The 22,659-nt window shown below is 46.0% G+C and overlaps 1 protein-coding gene across 2 annotated transcripts in view; it reads left to right on the forward strand.

The window, feature by feature from the left end:
• Positions 1-284: 284 nt before the first annotated feature.
• Positions 285-22,659, forward strand: part of FAM124A (family with sequence similarity 124 member A) — a 124,322-nt gene continuing 101,947 nt past the window's right edge. Inside the window, exons 1-2 of one of the 2 annotated variants that reach the window (XM_055542214.1) lie at positions 285-1,529; positions 12,520-12,551. In XM_055542214.1, the coding sequence (XP_055398189.1) occupies positions 1,465-1,529; positions 12,520-12,551 (97 nt within the window). In that variant the 5' untranslated portion in view covers positions 285-1,464. Of the gene's footprint in view, positions 1,530-5,556; positions 5,659-12,519; positions 12,552-22,659 lie in introns of those variants that run through there. The other variant, XM_055542216.1, reaches the window with a different exon arrangement.

Consider the following 22,659-nt stretch of genomic DNA (forward strand, 5'->3'; position numbering starts at 1 on the left):
ATCCAAATAGTTTTGCTCCTTCCTGACCCCAAACTCTATCCAGCCTCACCCTAAGGGGAAGAGATCCCCTTCAATAGTGATCATTAACTCACCCCAGGGGCTGAGCAGGGTATTTTACAAACATCCATTATCTCCCTACAGCAGCAACCCCTGAATGCAGGTGCCTGCAATTGTCTTCAAGTTATTTTTAAAGGCTTTTTTTTTTAACTAGCAAATGGTAGCTCAGATGGTAAAGAAACTGCCTGCAATGCAGGAAACGCTGTTCAATCCCTGGATTGGAAAGATACCCTGGAGAAGGGAATGGCAACCCAGTATTCTTGCCTGGAGGATTCCACGGACAGAGGAGCCTGGGGGGGGCTACAGTCCATGGGGTTGCAAAGAGTTGGACACGACTGAGCGACTAACACACAAAATGACATGACACTAGCTGTAAACTGGCAACTTGGGGGTGGGAAGCCACTCAGACTTGTGCTAAAAAAGGTGATAATGAATTCAGTGTTGGCAATTCTGAGGGAACTGTGAGAAAACACCTAGATGCTCTAGAAGTAAAACAGGTTTCTCCTCGCTTCCACCGTGCGCCCTGCTGTTTCTCCGTGGGAATTGCAACGCCGCCGGGGCTCAGGAACCTCCCCGCTATCCCTAGGAATCTGAATTCCAGGATTGTGGGCCCAGGAGAGAGGCGCGGCTCACTCACACGGCTCACTAGCGAGGCACTCGTTTCTACTTTCTTCTTTTTTAAGACAAGTTATTTAACCTCTTGGAGCTTTGATTTACTTATCTGTAAGATTGGACTGTTGATATCTACCCTATAGCTTGTTGTGAATTTAATGAGATTATATGTAAGAATATGTAGCACTGGTCTTGATAAGCGGTCACAAAGCACAGACAGGAACACGCGCCCCCCAAACACTCAGAAGCGTACACCGACCAGTGTATTACATGCCTCACCCACCCACCCACACAAACCACAAGTGCACGAGACCGCACAGACCTCACCCATTCGTTCACTCACACCACACACGGGCACGCAACATGCGGGCTCATGCGAGCTCGCGCACACGCTCACACCCGCTGCACACACGCTCTCGCGCGCGCACCTACGCTCGCTCACAGGCACATACTTTCTTGCGTGCGTACAGACTCCGCGCACACACGCGCGCGCGCTCACACCACGTGCACACGCCCTCTTGCGTACGCACAGACCCCCGACTCGCGTGCACACGCCCTCTGGCGCGCGCACACGCTCGCTCGGCATCGGCGAGGGGCGGAACACGAGCAGTCCCCGGGGGCCCGGCTGGGCGCGGCCAGGAGAGGGCGCGGCGCGGGGTGGTGCCGGAGTTGTTTGCCGGAGCCCCGGCCGCCAGACTCTCCGAGGGAACCCCGCCAGCTCGCGCCGGGCCGGGTTGAGCTGGGCCGCCCGGGTCACGCCGGCGCTCGCGAGCGGAGCGCGGCGGGGAGCGCACCATGGACCCCAAGGCGGGTGGCGGCGAGGAGGATGACTGCGTGGACTCGGGAGCCGAGACTGGAGGGTGAGCCGCGCGGACCGGGCCGGGCAGTGGGCGAGGGGGGCACTCTCCGAGTTGCGCGGCGGCTCTTCCCGGCCAGGGACTTTCCTGGACCGCGCGCCGGAGCCGCTTGGGCTGGCCTTGGGCCACGGGGGCTGCTCCTGCCGCCGGGTCCCTCGGGGAAGCCGGAGGGGCTGCGGTGAGCCCATCTGGGCGGGCCTTGAGAACAGAACGGCATGGTTCGTGGCTGCTCGGGTCAGGGCGGTCCCCTCCCTGAGGGTCAGGAAAGTGGAAGGACTCTAGATTCAGAGTAATCCCACACCGCTGCAGCCCCACCTGCCCTCCGCTATCACTGAGATGATGCAGCGTGCAGTGCAAATGCAGTGTCCCCTGTATCCTCCTTAGACCAGGGACGCGCTTGCACTTGTTTCCACCTTCCGCGAGGACTTTCTTCCTGTAACTCCGGGGCCCCCTGGAGTCCGGGATGGGGGCTTGGGGATGAGAAGTAAAGAGGGTAGGACACGTGAGACCTAGAAGTCTTTCAGAAGTCGCCTAAGAGAATGGCGTTTCTCATTTTGTGCTTGATTGTGCTTGGCGGGACGCCCTGTCTCCCCAACCCCTCCGCTGCCCAGCCGAAACTTCCTCGCCCCTGTGCGCACCTGTGCCAGCTGGATGCACTAGCCTTGAGCACAGGTGGGGTGAGGATAGTGCTATGATCTAGCCCTGTTTATTATTATTATTATTATTTTAATATCCTCTTCGCTTCAGCTGACTCAATTAGCCCAAACCTTTGGAGACTCATGTAATTAACCCTCTCCCACCAACACTGTTTTCCTGAGTGGGACAAAAGACTGAATGTCTTTTAGGAGACGGAGGTCATTGCAAAGGCTCCCGCCCAGCCCCTATCTCTAGAGGATTTCCTGGTGCAGAGTCAGCGCTACATCCCGGATGCGGGTACCGACCCAGAAGGAAAGGGTGTCTTTTCCTATCAGCGGTAACCCGGGGGAGGGGGTGGTGGGGAGGACCGGAGCTGCCCGGAGGACAGAAAGCCTCATTCCTGGAAGGTTGAGGGGTAGGGGAGTAATTCAGAATAATCTCAGGATTTGCAACCCTGGGAGGACAGGAAGAGAGTCCAGGTCCAGAATGGACCCAGGGTCTGACCTGACTCCGGGAGAGTCTCGCTAGGTAGCCCCTCCTGCCTGCCCACCACACCCTTACTTGCAGCCTCCTCCGGCTCTAGCCCACATCTGGGACTTTACTGCCCCAAAGCATTTACCGTGCAATGTGCTTTCCTTGTTACCCACACTTGTGATCACTAAGGGTCACTACAGAACCCAATTACCTTCCAGTGTTGCAACTGATTCCAAATACTGAACTCCTGTGCTTCCTCCCACACTCTGTATATGTGACATTTATCCACTTTAATCAGAGATTCTTGGCTTCCTGCCCCTCCCGCCCCCTATCTTTAGTTAGCTAGACCATGAGTAGAAGGAACAAAGCAAAATTAACCAGCTCATTTTCAGCTGGATTAAATAAAGCATAAGCTGGTCCATTGGTTTTCAATTTGCAGAACTCTCGTAAAACAGGTCTTTTTTGCAAGGGCTGTCTTGAAGAAGTGCAGAGGAAACCCTGACCCAGAAGTGTCACACACTCACACTCCCAAGGAACAGCATGACAGCTGTCAGGGCTCCTGGGAGGGGTTCGCTGAGCATTCTGCCACCTCTCCGCCTCTGTCATAATGTGTACGTTAATAGGACAGAATTGTTTGAAGAATTCGTATTACTTCCGTAGCATTCTTAAAGCTAAAGTGGCATACATTTAAATGAAATAGTTTAGGCTATTTCTATTAATCTAGTATTTGCCACTTACTCATATATCCTTTCTGGAGAACGCGATGGCACCCCACTCCAGTACTCTTGCCTGGAAAATCCCATGGACGGAGAAGCCTGGTAGGCTGCAGTCCATGGGGTCGCTAGGAGTCGGACACTACTGAGCGACTTCACTTTAACTTTTCACTTTCATGCATTGGAGAAGGAAATGGCAACCCACTCCAGTGTTCTTGCCTGGAGAATCCCAGGGACGGGGCAGCCTGGTGGGCTGCCGTCTATGGGGTCGCACAGAGTCGGACATGACTGAAGTGACTTAGCAGCAGCAGCAGCATATATCCTTTAAAGTTGAGTTTACTTATTTAAAAAACTGTCCATAGTTTCCCTGCTTTTCCAGCGCTTACCCCCTCTTACCCTATCCAGCTTTTATATAGCTGCCTATGGAGACTGCAGAAAACATGTAGAAAGCATTCAGCATGTGTTTGCTTCCCAGGTGGCGCTAGTGGTAAAGAACCCACCTGCCAATGCAGGAGACATAAGAGACTCAGGTTCGATTCCTGGGTCGAGAAGATCACCTAGAGGAGGGCATGCCAACCCACTCCACTGTTCTTGCCTGGAGAATCCCATGGACAGAGGAGCCTGGTGGGCTACAGTCCAGGGTGTCTCAAAGGGTCGGACATGACTGAAGAGACTTAGCACAGCATATTTTTAAAATGCAAATCTGATCATGTCTCTCTGCCTTACAAGCTTTTAGTGGTTCTGTTGTCTACAAAGTACAAAGAGTTTAGCATGGCCCACAAGGCCCCAGTGTTATGCTGCTGTTGCTATTGCTAAGTCGCTTCAGTCGTGTCCGACTCTGTGTGACCCCATAGACGGCAGCCCACCAGGCTCCGCCGTCCCTGGGATTCTCCAGGCAAGAACACTGGAGTGGGTTGCCATTTCCTTCTCCAATGCAAGAAAGTGAAAAGTGAAAGTGAAGTCGCTCAGTTGTATCCAACTCTTAGCGACCCCATGGACTGCAGCCCACTAGGCTCCTCCATCCATGGGATTTTCCAGGCAAGAGTACTGGAGTGGGATGCCATTGCCTTCTCTGCAGTACCCCCAACCCCCATTCTCTGGCCCTTTCACTTGACAGGCCCATCCTTGCACCCTGCATCCAACCACATCAGCTGGATTTTCTCCAGTTCCCTCGCCTGTGTCAAGCTGCCCTCTCTGCCTGCTGGGCCCTTCTCCACCTGGCACGCCTGTCTGCCAGGTGAAACTCTACTCTTCTTTCAAGAGTCAGCTCAAGTGACACATCGTCTAAGACAAGGAGTCTTAATTTGGGGTGCATGAATTGCTTTGAGCTGTAAGCAAAATGATGGGCTTTGTGTGGTTTTATGAGAAGACACTATTTTTCATCAGAGTCTCAGAGTAGCCCTTGATCTCCTCCAAACCAAGTTTGGGCAGGGTATGAGAAGTTTCTTCTTCAACATGCTGTGTTTGAAGTATTGGGAGACATCCAAGGAAAGATAGTGAGTCAGCAGTCAGGTAATCTACCTGGAGAGGAGGACTGCAGGATGGCATTGCATTTGGGAACTGCCAGCCTGAAAATGGCAATTAAAGCCTTCAGAGAGGATTAAATCAACTAAAGGTCATAGCAAACATGTGCCTGGCATTTACTATGTGCCAGGTACCATTCTAAGACTTGTGATGCATGCTAAGTCACTTCAAGTGTGTCCTACTCTTTGCGACCATATGGGCTATAGCCCGCCAGGCTTCTCTTGTCCGTGGGATTCTCCAGGGAAGAATAGTGGTCTGGGTTGCCACTTCCTTCTCCAGGGGATCTTCCCGACCCAGGGATTGAACCCATGTCTCTTATGTCTCCTGCATTGCAGGTGGGTTCTTTACCACTAGGGCCACCTGGGAAGTTTCATTGTTGTTGTTCAGTCGCCCACAGTCACCCAGTTATGTCCGACTCTTTGTGACCCCATGGACTGCAGCACGCCAGGCCTCCTTGTCCCTCACCATCTCTCGGAGTTTGCCCAAGTTCATGTCCATTGCATTGGTGATGCCATCCAGCCCTCTCATCCTCTGGTGCCCTCTTCTCCTTCTGCCCTCAATCTTTCCCAACATCCCTATTTCATTAACTCATTTAATCCTTCAACAGCTCTGGGAAGCAGGTGCTATTGAAGGCCAACCTTGCAAAACTACAGTATTTAAATGTCAGGTAAAGGAGGAGAGAAAAAGGAGGCATCGAGTGAAAAAAAGAAGGGCGTACCCTGGAAGCCAGGTGGGGGAAAAGGAAAGAGATAAGCTATGCTACTGAGAAATGAATCAGGAGAAAGGTGAAGTGTCTTCTTTTTTTTTTTTTTTTTACATTTTTGGCTGTGCTGGGTTGTCATTGCTCCACGTGGGCTTTCTCCGGTTGCCACAAGTCGGGGGCTGTTCTCTAGTTATGGTGTGCAGGCTTCTCACTGTGGTGGCTTCTCTTGTGGAGCACAGGCTCCTGGGCTCAGGCTTCAGTAGTTGCAGCCCATGAGCTTAGTTGCTCTGCTCCATGTGGAATCTTCCCAGACCTGGGATCGAACCTGTGTCCCCTGCATTGGCAGACAGATTCTTAACCACTGGACCATGAGAGAAGTCCGGAAGTGTCTTCTTTGTAAACGGAGATGAGGAAGAGAAGGCGGAGTAGTAGTTGATGGAGGAGAAGTGGGTGCAAAAGCCAGGTTGGAGTGAGGGAGAGGAGGTGGCTGGAAATGGGAGGGGTGAGGAGAGTCAGTAGCTGGGAGTGGGGAATGGGCTGAGGGAAGGAGTCTTCAATATAAGCAATAATTGGGTGGTAAATGCTCACAGAAAGGATTCTGTGAGTGAGAAAGGCTAACTGTATAGGAGAAAGATGTATATCTGTAATGTCAGCTTTCTAAAAAGGTAGGGGCAGATGGACCTTGGACCAGCTGGACAGATTGGCTTTGGAAAGAGGGGGACATCCCTGTTGCAGTCAGTGGGAGAGAAGGGAACATGGGTTTCCACTGAGTCCAGATGCAGCCCCCAGGAGAGCGGAGACCTGCCGTGGTTGTTCAGGCAAAGATGAACAATAAGCCAGCTGAAATTAGTGATTACATCGGAAGGTGCCAGTCTGTCTCTCCTGCAGCAGGGTTCACCTGCCTAGGGGCAGGCAGAGAGAGACAGTGGGTAGCTGGGACCATCAAGGTTGGTGGGGGGACTCTTGCTAGGCAGGTGTGAGCAGAACAGAGGAGCAAGGCATTCTGGGGCTATTGCTTGAGCTGATGACTGATCGTTTCAGCAACGCATCTGAAATGCCTCTAAGAACCTCTGTGGATCCCACTGCCAGGGTGGACTGTGCTCATCCCTTTGAAAGTCACAGGAAAAGAGCCAGCCAGCTGTGGTTTAAATGCCTCCACTTAGGAATTGTGGAACCTTGAGCCAGTTGCTTAACCTCTCTCTGCCCTCAGCTTTCCCTTCTGTAATCTGTGGGTGACAATAATAGTGCCCCCCTCATAGGGTGGTTGTGAGGATTGAACGAGTCTATACACTTAAATTCCATGGACAGCGGAGCCTGGCGGGCTGCAGTCCGTGGGGTTGCAAAGAGTCAGACACGACTGAGCAACTAACATGATACACTTAAAGACCCTAGAATGGTGCCTGGCATAAGTAAACCCCCAGTATGAAAAATACTCCAAATGGTAAACTTGAGGATTAAAAAAAAAAAATATATATATATATACATATATATATATAGGCTGCACTGGGTCTTCACTGCTGTGCCCAGGTTTCTCTAGTTGCTGCCAGCCTAGTTGTGGGGCTCAGGTTTCTCATCGCAGTGGCTTCTCTTACTGCGTAGCACAGGCTCTAACGTGTGTGGACTTCAGTAGCTGCAGTACTCAGGCTCGGTAGTTGTGGCCCTCTGGGCATGTGGAATCTTCCAGGACCAGGGATTGAACTGGTGTCCCTGGTATTGCAAGGCTGATTCTTAACCACTGGACCATGAGGGAAGCCCCTTAGAGGTTTTTTTTTAATGCTGTTTTTTTTTTTTTAAGTTTATTTTATTTACTTTTATTTTTGGCTGTGCTGGGTCTTCACTATTTTTGCATAGGCTTTCTCTAATTGCAGCAAGTGGGGGTTACTGTTCATTGCAGTGCGTGGGCTTCTCAGTGTGGTGGCTTCTCTTGTTGCACAGGCTCTAGGGCCAGCGGGCTTCAGTAGTTCCAGCGCTCAGACGCTGGGGCACAGACTCAGTAGTTGTGGCACACGTGCGTAGTTGCTCCATGGCATGTGGAATCTTCCTGGACCAGGGATCAAACCTGTGTCCCCTGCGTTGGCAGGCAGATTCTTATCCACTGTGCCACCAAGGAAGTCCTTAGAGTTTTAGATAATAAAAAGGTACATCTCCAGGTGCACTCAAAACCATATGTTCTGTGTCCTCATCACAGTGGAGGCTCTGATGCTTTTAAATGCCTTACAAATTTGGTCATAGTTCAGAACATCTGAAAGGCTATGTCACATGCCTCGATATAATGATTATTTTTATTTTAAAGATGAGGAAATGAAGGTTTAGGGGGTACATGACTAGTTAGTGGGTTAGATTGAAGCCCAGGTCTCCAGCACACTTTCCACCTGGTAAAGTTGTCTTTCAAGGAGCAGCTGGTCTGTAATTCTTATTTTCTGTTCAAATATTTTCTTTTGCTTGGAATGCTATCAATACCTTTGCAGTCTGACCCCTCAACATGGGCTAAGACTAAAAGCAAACTAGCATTCTGGGGTAATTGATGTCGTTTTGAAACTCGCATTCTCTAGATCCACTTGAAAACCTGCTTTGTGCTTCCGTGTACCTTCTGTTAGAAAAAGATTGGCAAGTTGGCTACTGACTGTAGTCCACTATCATAAGAAACAGAATCTCTTGAACAGAGAGACAAGCAGAGTTTTGTAAACCATAACAAAAGACTAAGCTGAATGTTTTCCAATGGGTGTTTCTTTAGTGCTGTTTCCCAGATTTGGCCTTTAAGCCACTCTTTGAAATATAACAATAGCTGATGGGTTATTTTCATTCAGAAGTTTGACCTGGCATTAATGGCAGTAATGTCAGCTGTCACTGAGCTTCTGAAAACATAGGGTCATATTATGTCCTTTATCTTTGGGTGACCTCCAACAGATGCATCACTGTGATTTCAGAGATAACCAACAATTCACAGGTCTAGCGTGTATAAACTGGTGGAAGGGAAAAAATAGGTAGAGCAGATTTTTAAACGAGATGGTTAAAGAACTGTAGATGGGGAAATCTTGCATAGAAGAAAAGATGATCTATTAGATACTCTATTATCTTTGTGTTCAATGTGGAGCTTGATAGCTCCAAATTACTTTGGCATCTAATTCGGTAGACTGAGACTTCACAGATGAGGTCCATGGGGCATTGAGCTGATGTTTACCAAAATGTCAAGGTCAATTTCACTGAAATGTCTAGATCAACTCTTACCCCAAGATTTCCCTGGAAAAGAGAATTTAGGAAGGTATCCATTTTAAATGAATATAAAAATTGGCCAGTAGGCTGCTGACGGCACTCAACTATCTTAAGTGCCAACCTCTTTCTATTTAACCCTCTACGTGTAATTGTGATTAAACTCCAGTCAAGGGACCACATACCACTTTCTGTTTAGTCTGAGGGAGAGGGTGGGAAGATTTGGGAGAATGGCATTGAAACATGTAAAATATCATGTATGAAACGAGTTGCCAGTCCAGGTTCGATGCATGATACTGGATGCTTGGGGCTGGTGCACTGGGACGACCCAGAGGGATGGAATGGGGAGGGAGGAGAGAGGAGGGTTCAGGATGGGGAGCACTAAAAAAAAAATAATAATAAATAAATAAATGTAATGTTTGAAAATGTGTCTACTGTATGTGCCCGGTATGTGAATATATATAATCTTTGTATTATCCTGCTTATCGGTATCATGTGTCCATAAATTTTTCATCCTAAAATTTGTGGATTCACCTGCTATGCTTCATTCTGGGAGAGCTGAATATCTTATGCAGAGCCAGCTAGATAAATTCTTATAAATTCTTTTCACATCTTAGGATGTGAGACCAATAAATAAGATCTCCAAGACAGGTACCCTACACTTGTTTCCTCTCACCTAAAAAACCTGGGAGTACACACCTCTCCGGAGAACCAGAGTCAGTATCCAAAATTGTTTGACCATATTTATGCACAAAATTGTTTCAAGCTTTACAGTTTGTCTTCCACTGTCCATATTTCTAGTAAATAACCTTCCGGGGTTATTTGGAATGTCTTTTAAGAACTACAAAAGTCTTTATACTTCAACTCAGTTCCTATTCCCCATCATGATAATTTTTCTAAGGAAATTAAATATATTGATAAATATCTCATCTCCGTGTGCTTTGCAAAAGTGAACAATCAGAAACAGCCATATAGCCAACAAAAGGGACATGGTTGACTAAATTATAGAATATCACTGTATCTATATAATTACAGGAGCTGTGTGGCAGCATTTTATGATAGAGTTAGTGAAAAGAGTAGTTTAAAATTGTATCTCTGTCATTATGGCAACTGGGTACAAATGACGTCACCAGAACCAGAGGCTGGAAAGCAATGTGAGGTTGTAAGTGACTTTTCTTTCTGTTTGATTTCTGTTTTGATGGTGGACAGGGGTAGAAATTGGAGTGAAGGACGAGACTGCAGAGCTGAGCAGAGGCCATCAGTCATAGAAAGAGGGGTTTATGTCCAGCTTGAACTTCTTCAGATTTGTGCTTTGCAAAGATTGGCTGCTGTATGAGGGAGGAATTCGAGCAGGGCAAGAGTGACAGAAGACCGACTGGCATGCCTGACCTGGGCAGTGCTTTTCATCACAAGAAGTATGGAGAGATTCAAGGCAGAGGCATCCATTCTGCTAGCACCTGCCCTAAAATACCCCCTCTGCACTTTAAGATTCTTGGAAAATGTTTCAAATGTAAATTTTATTCTACATACGTATCCATCCATATGTAAATCTTTTAAAATGTATGCATGTGTGAAACCCATATGCTTCGAGAGCATTTGGAAAACCCTAGCCGAAAATACTGACAAAATTTTAATGGTAAAAATCAATACGATTGCACATTCTTATAGAATGTTCTATTGGACTTGTCATGCAATTTCTTTGAAGCCTGGCCATCTTAAGATGATCACATTGTCATGGAATTGTTTTGCTATTGCATCTACCAAGTGGATGCTGGTTGAGTATTCATTGCATTTATATATAGTTACATTTCTAAATATCGTCCTAAAGTTTATTTATGTCCTGCCTGGTTCCAGAAGGAGTTTAATGCACTGACTTACAAATCCTGCATTTCATAATGTTCCTGATCCCTGACTCTCCTTTCTCTCCTTCTCCTCTCCCTGTTCCTTGAGCTAGCGTGTGTCCCTGGGCTCTGCTCACCATTCTCCCTTCTAACTCCTTCCATGCCACCACCCTAGTTCAAGCCTTTATCATATCATTCCTCACTTCCTGGTCGCCTTACAAATATTATCACCTTAGTTTCCAAATCTGTGGTATGAAAAATTGGATGAGATTCCAGTGGGTGCAGTTTGTAATCTATCGAGGGATATGCAAGTGTTAGTCGTTGTTATTCTTTCCAGTTTTAAAATTCAGTGATTCTGTGACAGTTAAAGTACGAGTTGGCCAAAGAATTCATTCGAGTTTTTCCATGATAGCGTTCTGAAAAAAACCCGAACAAATGTTTTGGCCAACCCAGTTTCATTTAGGCTTCCCAGGTGGCGCTAGTGGTAAAGAACCTGCCTGCCAATGCAGGAAACATAAGAGACATGAGTTTGATTCCTGGGTCGGGAAGATCCCCTGGAGAAGGGCATGGCAACCCATTCCAGTATTCTTGCCTGGAGAATCCCATGGACAAAGGAGCCTGGCGGGCTACAGTCCATAGGGTCACAAAGAGTTGGACACAACTGAGCACGCAGTATTTCATATGAAAAAAGAAAATCACTCACTGTCTTACTTCCATTGTGTCCGTCTACCAGTAAGTCAGCACATCATTTTGTGCGAGAGATATAGGTTGTTTTAACTAGTGAGAGAGAGTGCTTTTTATGATCTTAAAAATTTTTTTTGTATATGCCTTTTTAATGTGGTAAGAAACTCAATGGAATAAAAGATGATTCAAGAAAGGCCACATGAGGCTTAGTAAATACAGGGAGTGTGTACCTATAAAATTAAACCTAATTAACTAGTCTATTTGCATAACTATGTCCCCTAACTACCACCTTGGCAGAATAAACCCCTCCGTGCCTGAGAGATTAGTTGCCTACTGAGAATGACTTGGGGACCCTGCAGGGAGAAAACCAGTAGCTTCTATACCACGGAAGTTGCCAGAGAGGGACAGCTTAAGAGCCACACAAATAGAGCAGAAACTTAGTAGAGATTAAGCAGGCAAGTTCTTGGCTAGATTCCCGTTCTCACAAAGGCCTAATGCCAGCAGCTGATTTTCTGTGTAGAAACTGATGGGTTATTTCACCCTGGCCCTAACCCTGCCTTTGCTGATCATAGCCCACATCCTGTTACTCTAGTATCAGCAGGATTTCTTCCCAGATGGAACTGAAATCAACCACCATTGTGCCTGAGTGTTTCCTGATAGCCAGACCTTGAGTATAGGGGCCCTCCCAGCCAGGGTCCCCTCTCACTCACCAGGGGTCCACTTCACCTCTGCTTACATCAGCAAAGAAACATTTCCCCAAGGGGTGGAACTGACCTTTGAAGGGTTTAACCTTTTGCAGCGGTTTAGCCTTCCTGAGGGGACTGGGGCGGGGGGTGGGCGGGGGTTGTGAACCCTTTCTAGAATCTGTTGAAAACACTGAGCCTTCTCCCCAGACAAATAAGCTTCCATTCAAAACTTTGTCAGTAAATTTAGATGGTTTGGAACCGATCTGGTCTCCCATGTGGGAGACTCACAGAGCCCATATGAGGGACTCTGGGTTTCTAGAATGTCTTTATAGTTGTGCTTTCAAATTCAGGCATAACTTGATTCTGTGCAAAACAGTCCGCAGCATGACACTTTTTAATTTGTGGCATTTCTTTACCAGTTAAATGCTACTACTGACTGTTTTAAGATTCTAGCTTGAAGCGATCACTTGGATAGAGAAAAATAACGTCTAATCCTACTAATACTGAGGTTTTGTGTTTCAGGTCTGACTACAGCCACGTGTCCTCCACCAGCAGTAAGTATGGCTTAAATGTCCTTCCTGTTTGTCTTGAGTACCCTGGGGGGAGTGGGCAGTCAGTCCCATTTCTGTATGTAGAGAAGGCTATCCACGCTTTAATAGTAAGAATCACAGAAGGTTTACTAAAGAACGTGACACAGGATCCTGTAAATCTGGGAAGTAGAATTTGATTGTACCTTGACTTTAGGGCTAGGCATGCCACTATTTTCCCTATGGAAATTCAGCCTGGAGGAACTAGTCCAGGCTTTATTTACCTGCATGCTTGGAAAATACCTTCTCTGGTAAAGCTGCGGTCATTCATTCATTCAACAAACGTGTCAAATACCTACTGTCTGGAGCTCACAGCTCAGAGTGCTTTCATTGGATCTATGAGGTGGCCCCAACTCCTCTGCTGGGCAAACTTCCTCCCATGTATGTCTGTACCTCCAGGCAGATGTCATAGGTGACTATTACATATGGTAAAAGCCAAACAAAAAAAAAGAGGAGTATGTTTATAAGCATACTCTGAGCATAGAAAAAGGTGCCTGTATTAAATATTATTAATAACTTACAAATCTATCTATGGGAAATTAGGCCCTACATCTCGGAGCAATGTGCAAAGATGAAGATCACTACAAAGCCATTCAGATTAATGAAACACTTATCTTATAAACAAAATAACAGAAAAATTGTCTTACAGTAAAAGCCCTGATTTTTTTTTTTAATTTGAATCAGTAAACCCTGAATTGTTCTGTCCTAGCTCACTGTTAAGCTCTCAATTCTAAATAGTTCCCAAATGGAAAGATACTTAATTGGATTATTCTATTTATTGATGTTCTTGCTTAGTTTTTTTCCTTGCAATAAGAGACTGTGTGGAAAGCTGTATGTCTGGGATGGTAATTTAGTGTCAAATTATATTTAGTTATTCATATAACCTCAGTGAGCAATTTCTGATCATTTCAGCCAACTGGAGACCCAGCATTGCCCCTTAGTCATTAAGAACCATTAGTAATAATGAGATTAATGCTCTAGTGATCCACATTCCCTCCCTGAAGCTTCTGCATTCCGAAAACCAGACAACGTGCTTTCTCTCTCTGCCACCATTTTCTGTTTTGCCCAGAGGCTACATTTCTTTAAGAATGATTTTTCTAAAATACTTGCCCGAAACCTTCGTTCAATCTGTAGCTCTCAAATCAGTCCTCTGGGTCACCACAAAGCACCTCTCTTGTCAGTGAAACCAGTAATTTGGTTTGGGTTGTTTTTCTCTCCATTATTTTAATTGCGATCTCTGAGCTGGAATTTTTCTTGGTGCAGTTGGGATCAATAACCTTTTATTGTTGTTCCTTTTCTCTTTAAATACCTGGCGATTCCTGCCTCGTTCTTCAGTGTTGGGGCCTCTTGGTGAGTGAGGGTGTATACATGCGTTTTGTATTTCAATTAGGAAATGTATTTGACTACTAGTAATAGAGAAAAATAATGACTTAAGTATGGTTTTCTTTTCCTCTGTTGTTGTTGATCAGTTGCTAAGTCATGTTTGACCCTTTGTGGCTCCATGGACTGCAGCACGCCAAGCTTCCCTGCCCTTCACTATCTCCTGGAGTTTGCTGAAATTCATGTCCATTGAGTCAGTGACGCCATCCAAGCATCTCATCCTCTGTCGCCCCCTCTTCCTCCTGCCCTCAATCTTTCCCAGTATCAGGGTCTTTTCCAAAAAGTTGGGTCTTCACATTAGGTGACCAAAGTATTGGAACTTCAGCATCAGCATCAGTCCTTCCAAAGAATAGTCAGGGTTGATTTCCTTTAGAATTGACTGTATTGATGTCCTCCAAGCTACTCTCAAGAGTCTTCTCCAGCACCACAATTTGAAAGCATCAGTTCTTTGGACCTTCTTTATGGTCCAACTCATATATTCATACATGACTATTGGAAAACCACAGCTTTGACTACATGGACCTTTGTCAGCAAAATGTTTTCCTCTAAGAAAAAAGCCTGGAGGAAGCAATGCAGGTCTGTAATGCAGTCCTTGGATTTTGGCTTCCATCCTCAGAGTTGCCTCAGAGTTACAAAATAGCTGCCTCTGCCACAGCCATCACATCATTGTTCTGGGCAGCAAGAAGAGGTGAGGGGATACTGGTGGGCTTCTGGATGTGTTTGTCCTGTATGTTGCCTGAACTGCCTTTCCTCCCAGCTAGGAGCATCAGTCCTGGGCACACCTATACACAGAAGGCCCCTTAGGCATCAAGTCAAAGGTAACAGAGTGGACCCTTTCTGAAAAGTAACAAATCATGTTAAATCTAGAGTCTTAAGTCTATCCTTTAAAACATAGGTTCAGTCATGCTACAGTTGTAAAAAGTATTTTTCAAATAGATGTTACAAATAGCATTTCCTCACAAACGATAATCAGAGGACTGAGCAGAAAGAAGGTTAATGATTTTCCTCTTCCTCCTGAATGGCAGAGTTGCAGGGTCACTCCCCCTCTCACAGCCAACTTGGTGGCAGCATCCTCTGTGTGACCCCGAGGGCTCACCAATCAGTCCCAGTTCCCACACGTTGGTCGTGGAAGCACCTCCTGCCCGTCGGTCATTCTGCTGCTGTTGGTCAGCCTCTGTCCACTGGATGGCTTGTTTCTGAATGACTCCTACAACTGGTCACTTTTAGGAAATGGACTTATCTGTGTCAGCAGGTGGTTCTTAACCGAATATCCACATGATGTGCCTTTAACTGTTTGATCCTGAGTTCACAGAGGTGTAAATGCTTCCTTGGGATGAGCTGGGGTTGGAGTGTGTCTGTCCAGGGTTGGGTTTTGTCATTACTGGGGTGGTCGGGAGAGCTTCCTCCAAGAATACCACTCTATTTGGCCACCAGTTTTCTTCTTAGAATGCAGAGGCTGCTTCCTCATGCTGCCTGCCCTGATGGCGGTAGAAGAAAGGTCAGCCCCAAGAAAAAGGACCAAAGCGGTGATGTGGGGTCCAGGTGTCCTAGTCCTGGTTCTGCCATGAATTAGCTGTGTGCTCTCGAGAAAGTCATCTACCCTCTCTGAGCCTCGGTTTCCCCTTCTGTAGAGTGAGGCAGTTGGGCTGAATGGCCCCTGAGGACCTCCCCAAGAGCTCTGGGATGCTCGGATGTGACTGTTTTAGAAACTCCACTAAAGAGAGAGGAGAAGAGAGGGAGGAAAGACAGTGTGAAGACTCAAGGACTCTGTACCTTTTTTCTTTGTCCTGGAATAAGAGTCCAGAGGGTGGGCATCCTCTCTGGTGGATGGTATCACTAACCCTGAAGTGAGGACTGTTCAGGTCAGTTTGAGCTTCCGTGAGCTTCCTCTAAGTCAGCTTCCTCAGTCAGTAGAGACATTGTGGTGAGGGGCAGTTGCTTCTTTTTATCCCCCTCCCCTCAAATAAGTGGATAGGGGAGGGGAGAAGGAGAGTACATATCACTGGGCATCTTCTTTTTTTTTTTATCTTTTTTAAAATGTCATTGAAATATAGTTGATTTATAGTGTTGTGTTAATTTCTGCTGTAAAATAAAGTGATTCAGATACATACATATACACATTATTCTTTTTTAATATTCTTTTCCATTATGGTTTGTCACAGAATATTGAATATAGTTCCCTGTGCTATGGAGTTGCTGTTTAGCCGCTAAGTCATGTCTGATGATTTGTGACGCTATGGACTGTAGTCCGCCAGGCTCCTCTGTCCACGGGGTTCTTCTGGCAAGAATACTGGAGTGGGTTGCCATTCCCTTCTCCACACTGGGCATCTTGTTTTTCCGCCACGTCCGGGATTAAAGGATTGCATTTCCATTGACTGTGTCCAGTCTCGCTTTCAACTCAGGAGAGTGGCTCAGGGGCTTCTTCAGTGGATGTTTTGGTTTTGTGTAGATGAATTTTCTTATTGCAACTGGTCCATTTGCCCTTTTTAGATTGATGGCCAAAAAGGCTTTTCATTTGTTTCTTCAAAAACTGTACACACGCTGAGCATTCAGGAGATCTCAGTAAAGCATGATGCTTCCTTAGGTAGTTGACTTTAATTTACACTCTTAGAATTTGGGGCTTCCCTGGTGACTCAGGAGGTAAAGAATCTGCTTGCAATGCAGGGAACGTGGGTTGGGAAGATCTCCTGGAGATGGGAATGCAACCCACTCCAGTATTCTTGCCTGGAGAATCCCATGGACAGCGGAGCCTGGCAGGCTACAGTCCACAGGGTCGTAGAGTTGGACACGTCCGAGCAACTAACACTTTCACTTTCTCAGAATTTTAGGTTGTTTTTTCCCAGCAGCCTGGCTAGAAGATCATCAAGCCGCTGTGTACAGTTTGCATTTTTAAGCGATTTAAATAAAAAGAGGAAATCTTATAAATGGGATAAAATAAAAACAATCATTATGCCAAGGGGAAAAAAAAATCAACTGCACTTCCCGTGATGTGTGATTAAATATTTCCATTCCAATAAAGATTATAACCATACTAGGAGAATTCCTCTTAGAAGATGCTGGGAGTTGGAAAATGATATTTTCAGGACAGTATAACATTTCTTGGGGACTTCTAGCCACAGGATAATGCCAGTAGGAGGTAGTCAAAGAATTCATGAGTTCTCTCTGTTTAAGACTCTTCTCCAAAGCCCTTCCCTCTTTGTCCTCCTAATTGTGCCTAAGTCTGTTTTTTCTCGAAACTCAAGTAGAGTCATTACCTCTTCACCTGGCTTTTATCAACTGACAGCAGGAATGCCTGGCAGTTTTGTGCTCTTTCAGACTTTTCAAAGCACGCATAGCAAAAGAACAGTTGAAGTGATCAAGAAGGTGCTTGGCAGTGCCCTGAGGAATCCTCTGTGTCTGAAATTATGGAGAAATGGCCTTGAGCAGTGCGTTCTGCTCATCTGAGCCCGGGAGCATGTAGTAAGCTGTGCAAAAAAAGGCACCTGTATGGGTGGGCAGGAGTCACTGAATCTGTTTTCACCCGTTTCTCCCCCATCTTCCCTGGCCCCTGCCTATGGCTCACATTCCTGCCCACCAGTTTCTCTCCTAGCTTTCTGTCCCTTGCTTCCTGCCCTGCCCTTATAGTGAGTCAGGTAGCTTCCCTGTTTCCCACCCACTCTCTCCCTGATGGTCCCGAGCTGCCACGGGCTATAGGTCCAATGGACTTCTGTCCCCTCAGTTTTCCTGGGGCCACCGTGTCTGTGATTGGCCATTGAGGGCAGCCTCAAAGAGGCCCAGCTGCTGCTGTGGGCCCCTGGACACATTCTCGTCTCAAGGAAAAATGGTCAGTAGATTGCAGGTGTTTGTTTGCTTGGGGTTTTGTTTTGATAGTAAGAAGTGAATTTAGAGAGAAACGCACTCCACAGAGTGTGGGCCATCTCAGAAGGCAAGAGAGACCTCAAGCTATGGTGTGGTTAGCTTTTATGTTGTGGTTTAATCTCTAAGTTGTGTCTTACTCTTGTGACCCCAGGGACTGTAGCCCACCAGGCTCTTCGGTCCATGAGATTTCCAGGCAAGAATACTGGAGTGGGTTTCCATGTCCTTCTCCAAGGGATCTTACAGACCCAGGGATCAAACCTGGGTCTCCTATGCTGCAGGCAGTCTCCTGCATTATATTTGAATTCTTTACCAGCTGAGCTACCAGAAAAGCCCCTAAGCTATTATGGGCTGGGCAATTTTCATAGGCTAATGAGTGGGACAGATTATTCCAACTATTTGGGAGAAGGGGTGGGATTTCTAGGAATTGGGCCACTGCCCACTTTTTGGTCTTTGATGGTCAGTCTTGAAACTGTCATGGTGCCTGAGTGTGTCACTTAGCTTGCTGGTGTGTTACGATGAGCATTTACTGAGGCTCAAGGTCTAGTGGAAGTCAACTTGTCCGCCATCTTGGACCCATTTGTTCTAATCAGTTTATGTCATGTCCTCAGGCTCCGTCATTCTGTCGAAGGCTGTGCCCTGCCCCCTGCAGGTGCTTTTTAAATGGAAAAAGTCGGGCTATCTTGATTAAATGGCAACCCACTCCAGTATTCTTGCCTGGAGAATCCCAGGGACAGAGGAGCCTGGTGGGCTACAGTCCATGAGGTCGCAAAGAGTTGGACACGACTGAACGACTTCACTTTCACTGTCTTTCACTTCACTGGGTTAATTGCAAGGCAATGTAGCTGGTCAAGAGCCATCTTGGGGCTTGTCAAGTCTGCCTCGCTGTTCTGATGGGAGGACATCCCATCCCTTCCCAAGGCTGCCTTTGTTCACAGGCGCATCTTTCTAAATGCTGTCTTTTTCTTTTCATTTCTCAGTGGTGTCATTATTTCCATGCTATTTCAGGATAGGGAAGCATAATACGTTTAGATTTTGTCTCTGGCTACATCTGTGCCTCCCCTCAGCATGGGGGAAAAGATAAGCCCACTGTGATTTAATTAATGAAAGAATGTAAGGAGCTTTTAAAGCAGCAGCACCTTGAAAATGTATGGTTTTGTCCTGTAGGACTCACCAATGGTGAGGAATATTTGTGTATATGATCTGTGTCCCTATATCCAGAGCTAAATTCAGACTTGGGAGATGAAATATTCATTATTTTATTTCTGTTTTTATTAGAAGAGAAGATAACTTATTGACAGAGTTTGCTCATTTTACAGCCAGTTTTTATCACACACATCCAGAAACAGGAAGATCAGTGTTTTGGAAGAGGTAATGGGAGTCAGTTTCACTTTGAGCCATTTGTAAATGTCTTAATTTTGTTTTCTATGTACAATACTTTCCCCATTATGATTTTCAGAACAAATATCTTCCAGAATCTTATTCCATAATAATCCTTATGAAGCACAATTTCAGCCATTGAAGTTGCTTAATTCTGTGATCAGTGTGGAATTGGCATTATACACAGGCTTGCCAAAAGACTAAAAAATCCACCTATTCCATCCCCAGCTTCACATTCTATTGCAGTAAAAGCACCAAAAGAAAAGTCACCAATTTTCTCTAATTTAGAATATTGCCTTTCAAAGTTAGTTATAGTTAAAGACCATAATACGGTCTTTAAAAACCAACCTGACCGGTATCTTAAGTATCTCAGTTCACATGCATCACTACTTTCTTTCATTTTCTACTTCCTCGGATTCTAAAGGGCTTATTAATGTTAATACTAGTGATGCTGTCTGACATCCTGTTGTATATATACATTGATATACAGTTGACATAAATGAATGCACTGGGGACATGTGTATATATTTTCAGTGCAGGACAGTCAGGGTTTTGTGTGCCAGGAAGACTTGAGTGTGCAACTTCCAGCAAATGAACCCCAGACAAGAACTACTTCCATTTTTATTCTGCTTGAGAACCTGTTCTGGCCTAACAGTTAGGTTCACATGCAGAGCTGCTCTCGTGGAGGTTCTGGTGAGCTACTGTACAACTGGAATGATGCCCCAGCCCTAGACAGGCTCTGTGATGTTATCACTGATGATACAGCCCTTCCTCATCTGTGGTCATGGTCACAGAGACCAATCAGAAACCATTAAGATGTTGTGCACATAGATGGATCAGTCTGATTTTCTTGTCCAGTCTGTCCTGCCTTGTGGCTCTGCCTTCCAAAGAGTGGGATTACTGCTTTTACTCAGAAATACCTATTGCATTCCCTAGCATGGGGCATCTGGGCCACCCTCTGCCAGCTCCTGCAGCCGTGTGGGAAAGAGCCCTCAAGACATCCTCTCTCCTCCTGGGGATGCACTGGTCTCACTCCAGTTAGGACCTGGCTCTCCTGCATATGGAGAAGGGCCCTGGTGCTTGTGGCTTCTTCCCAGACCCCCCAACACTGAGGCTTTCCCTGGGGCAACTGTGGCTTCGTGTTTGAGGCAGCTGCTGTGCTCCTGGGTCTTCCTCTTAGGGCTGGAGCCATTTAGCACGTAGCTTGTAGGGAACACTAATACGGACACCGCAGCCCTGCGAGGGTCATTTTTGACAGGTCTGGGCCTTGCAGCCACACAGGTGGAGCTGAGCAGAGGCTGAGAGCTACAAAATGCAGCTGGTGCAGGTATGTGCCCATTCCACATTTTGTCAGCTGCCCAGACAAGGTATTCTTGGCTTGGCATAGCTCATTAAATCACCAAACAGGAAAACTTGCTACTCAGAGTGTGGTCCACAGACCCCTGCATCAGGATCACTCTGTTAGAAATGTAGAATCTCAGGCCCCACCCCTGAACTCCTAAGCCAAGTGAGTTGTTTGTACTTATATTTTGCAGAGCACTGATCTAGCCCATCCCCCAATAAATAAGATTGTTCTTAATCATCCCTGATTGAGGTGGTTGATCCAAGTTTCTTACTTTCAGAGGCTAACTTTTAATGGTACACTCAAGGAAATGGCAACCCACTCCAGTGCTCTTGCCTGGAAAATCCCATGGACAGAGGAGCATGGCAGGCTCCTACAATCCATGGGGTCACTTCATTCACTCACTCTGTGAGCTCTAGGATTTGTATAACTATAACATCTAGATAAAATTATCCACTTAATATTTAAGTTATTTTATGGATAATGTAAAAGAAGAGAATTGTATTCCTCCTCCAAGACTAGTTTGTTTTTAATTAATGTGTTTTATTTTTTGGCTGTGCTGGGTTTTCATTGCTGCATGTGGGCTTTCTCTAGTGGTGGTGAACAGCGGCTACTCTCTTGTTGCGGAGCACCAATTCTAAAGTGCAGGTTTTGGTAGTTGTGGCACATGGGCTTAGTTGCCCCACAGCATGTGGGATCTTTCCAAACTAGGGATCAAACCCATGTCCCCTGCATTGGCAGGCAGATTCTTAACCACTGGACCACCAAGGGAAGTTCTAAGAGTAGTTAATTGTAAAACATAGGACCTGTTCTTTATCAGGCTGGCTAGAGGTATTTGTTTGGGGTTCTTTTGAGAAGCAAGTAGCAGCTTTATCTATATGATCGTGGAATTGGCAAATGAAGCCTGAAATGAATGAACCTGTTGGAGCTGAAATTGTGAGTGCACTTTGAACGTTAGTTGATGGTGTGGAATCTATATATTCAGAGTCCTCTGAGTGGGAACCTGAAAAACTAGACAGTATTACTGTTTGACAGTTGATCAGAGAAAAGCAATAACCAAAGATACTCATCAGGAAATCAGAGTCTGAGTTCAGTATCCCATATGGACAACTCCTCTGGTGGTCTGTTACACGGACATCTGTTTCCAAAAAATTGTTGTGTAGTCCTTCTGGCTTCAAAGATAAGTTTTAATTGTGTGATTTCAACTACATAAAGGGTGTCAATTTCTAGCCAGGATATGAAAGAAAAACGGAAGCAGGATTCTCATGATCAGATTTTCCCTGAAGGGCTGAAGTGACACTTCAGGGACATCTGGTCTACCACGGTTGTCAGGATCCCACCCCCATCCCAAGGGAGGGAACAAAAGTGGATAGCTGCCGTTACACATTCCCCTAGCATGCCAGGTGCTTTTCTCACCAAAAGAAGAAAACTCAGAATGCTACCATTCAGAAGCAAGTCATAATTCGGTGTCTGCCTTTATAGATTTTTTTCTGGGCATCTATATTCCTATATATATGTATATTATTACCAAAAGAAGTATTGGAGAGTTTTATAGTCTGATTTTCTCACTAAGCATATTGTGAACTTTCTTTATATACCAAACTTACTTCTGTAATAGTTTAACTGTACAGTATTCCATTGTATTTCTTTCTGCACCAAACTTCATTCAGTTCAGTTCAGTTGCTCAGTCGTGTCCGACTCTTTGCAGCCCCATGAATCGCAGCACGCCAGGCCTCCCTGTCCATCACCAACTCCCGGAGTTCACCCAGACTCATGTCCATTGAGTCAGTGATGCCATCCAGCCATCTCATCCTCTGTCGTCCCCTTCTCCTCCTGCCCCCAATCCCTCCCAGCATCAGAGTCTTTTCCAATGAGTCAACTCTTGGCATGAGGTGGCCAAAGTACTGGAGTTTCAGCTTTAGCATCATTCCTTCCAAAGAACACCCAGGGCTGATCTCCTTCAGAATGGACTGGTTGGATCTCCCTGCAGTCCAAGGGATTCTCAAGAGTCTTCTCCAACACCACAGTTCAAAAGCATCAATTCTTCGGCGCTCAGCTTTCTTTGTAGTCCAACTCTCACATCCATACATGACCACTGGAAAAACCATAGCCTTGACT

The sequence above is a fragment of the Bubalus kerabau genome, chromosome 12 (assembly GCF_029407905.1).
Source record: "Bubalus kerabau isolate K-KA32 ecotype Philippines breed swamp buffalo chromosome 12, PCC_UOA_SB_1v2, whole genome shotgun sequence".
Classification (NCBI taxonomy): Eukaryota; Metazoa; Chordata; class Mammalia; order Artiodactyla; family Bovidae; genus Bubalus; species Bubalus kerabau.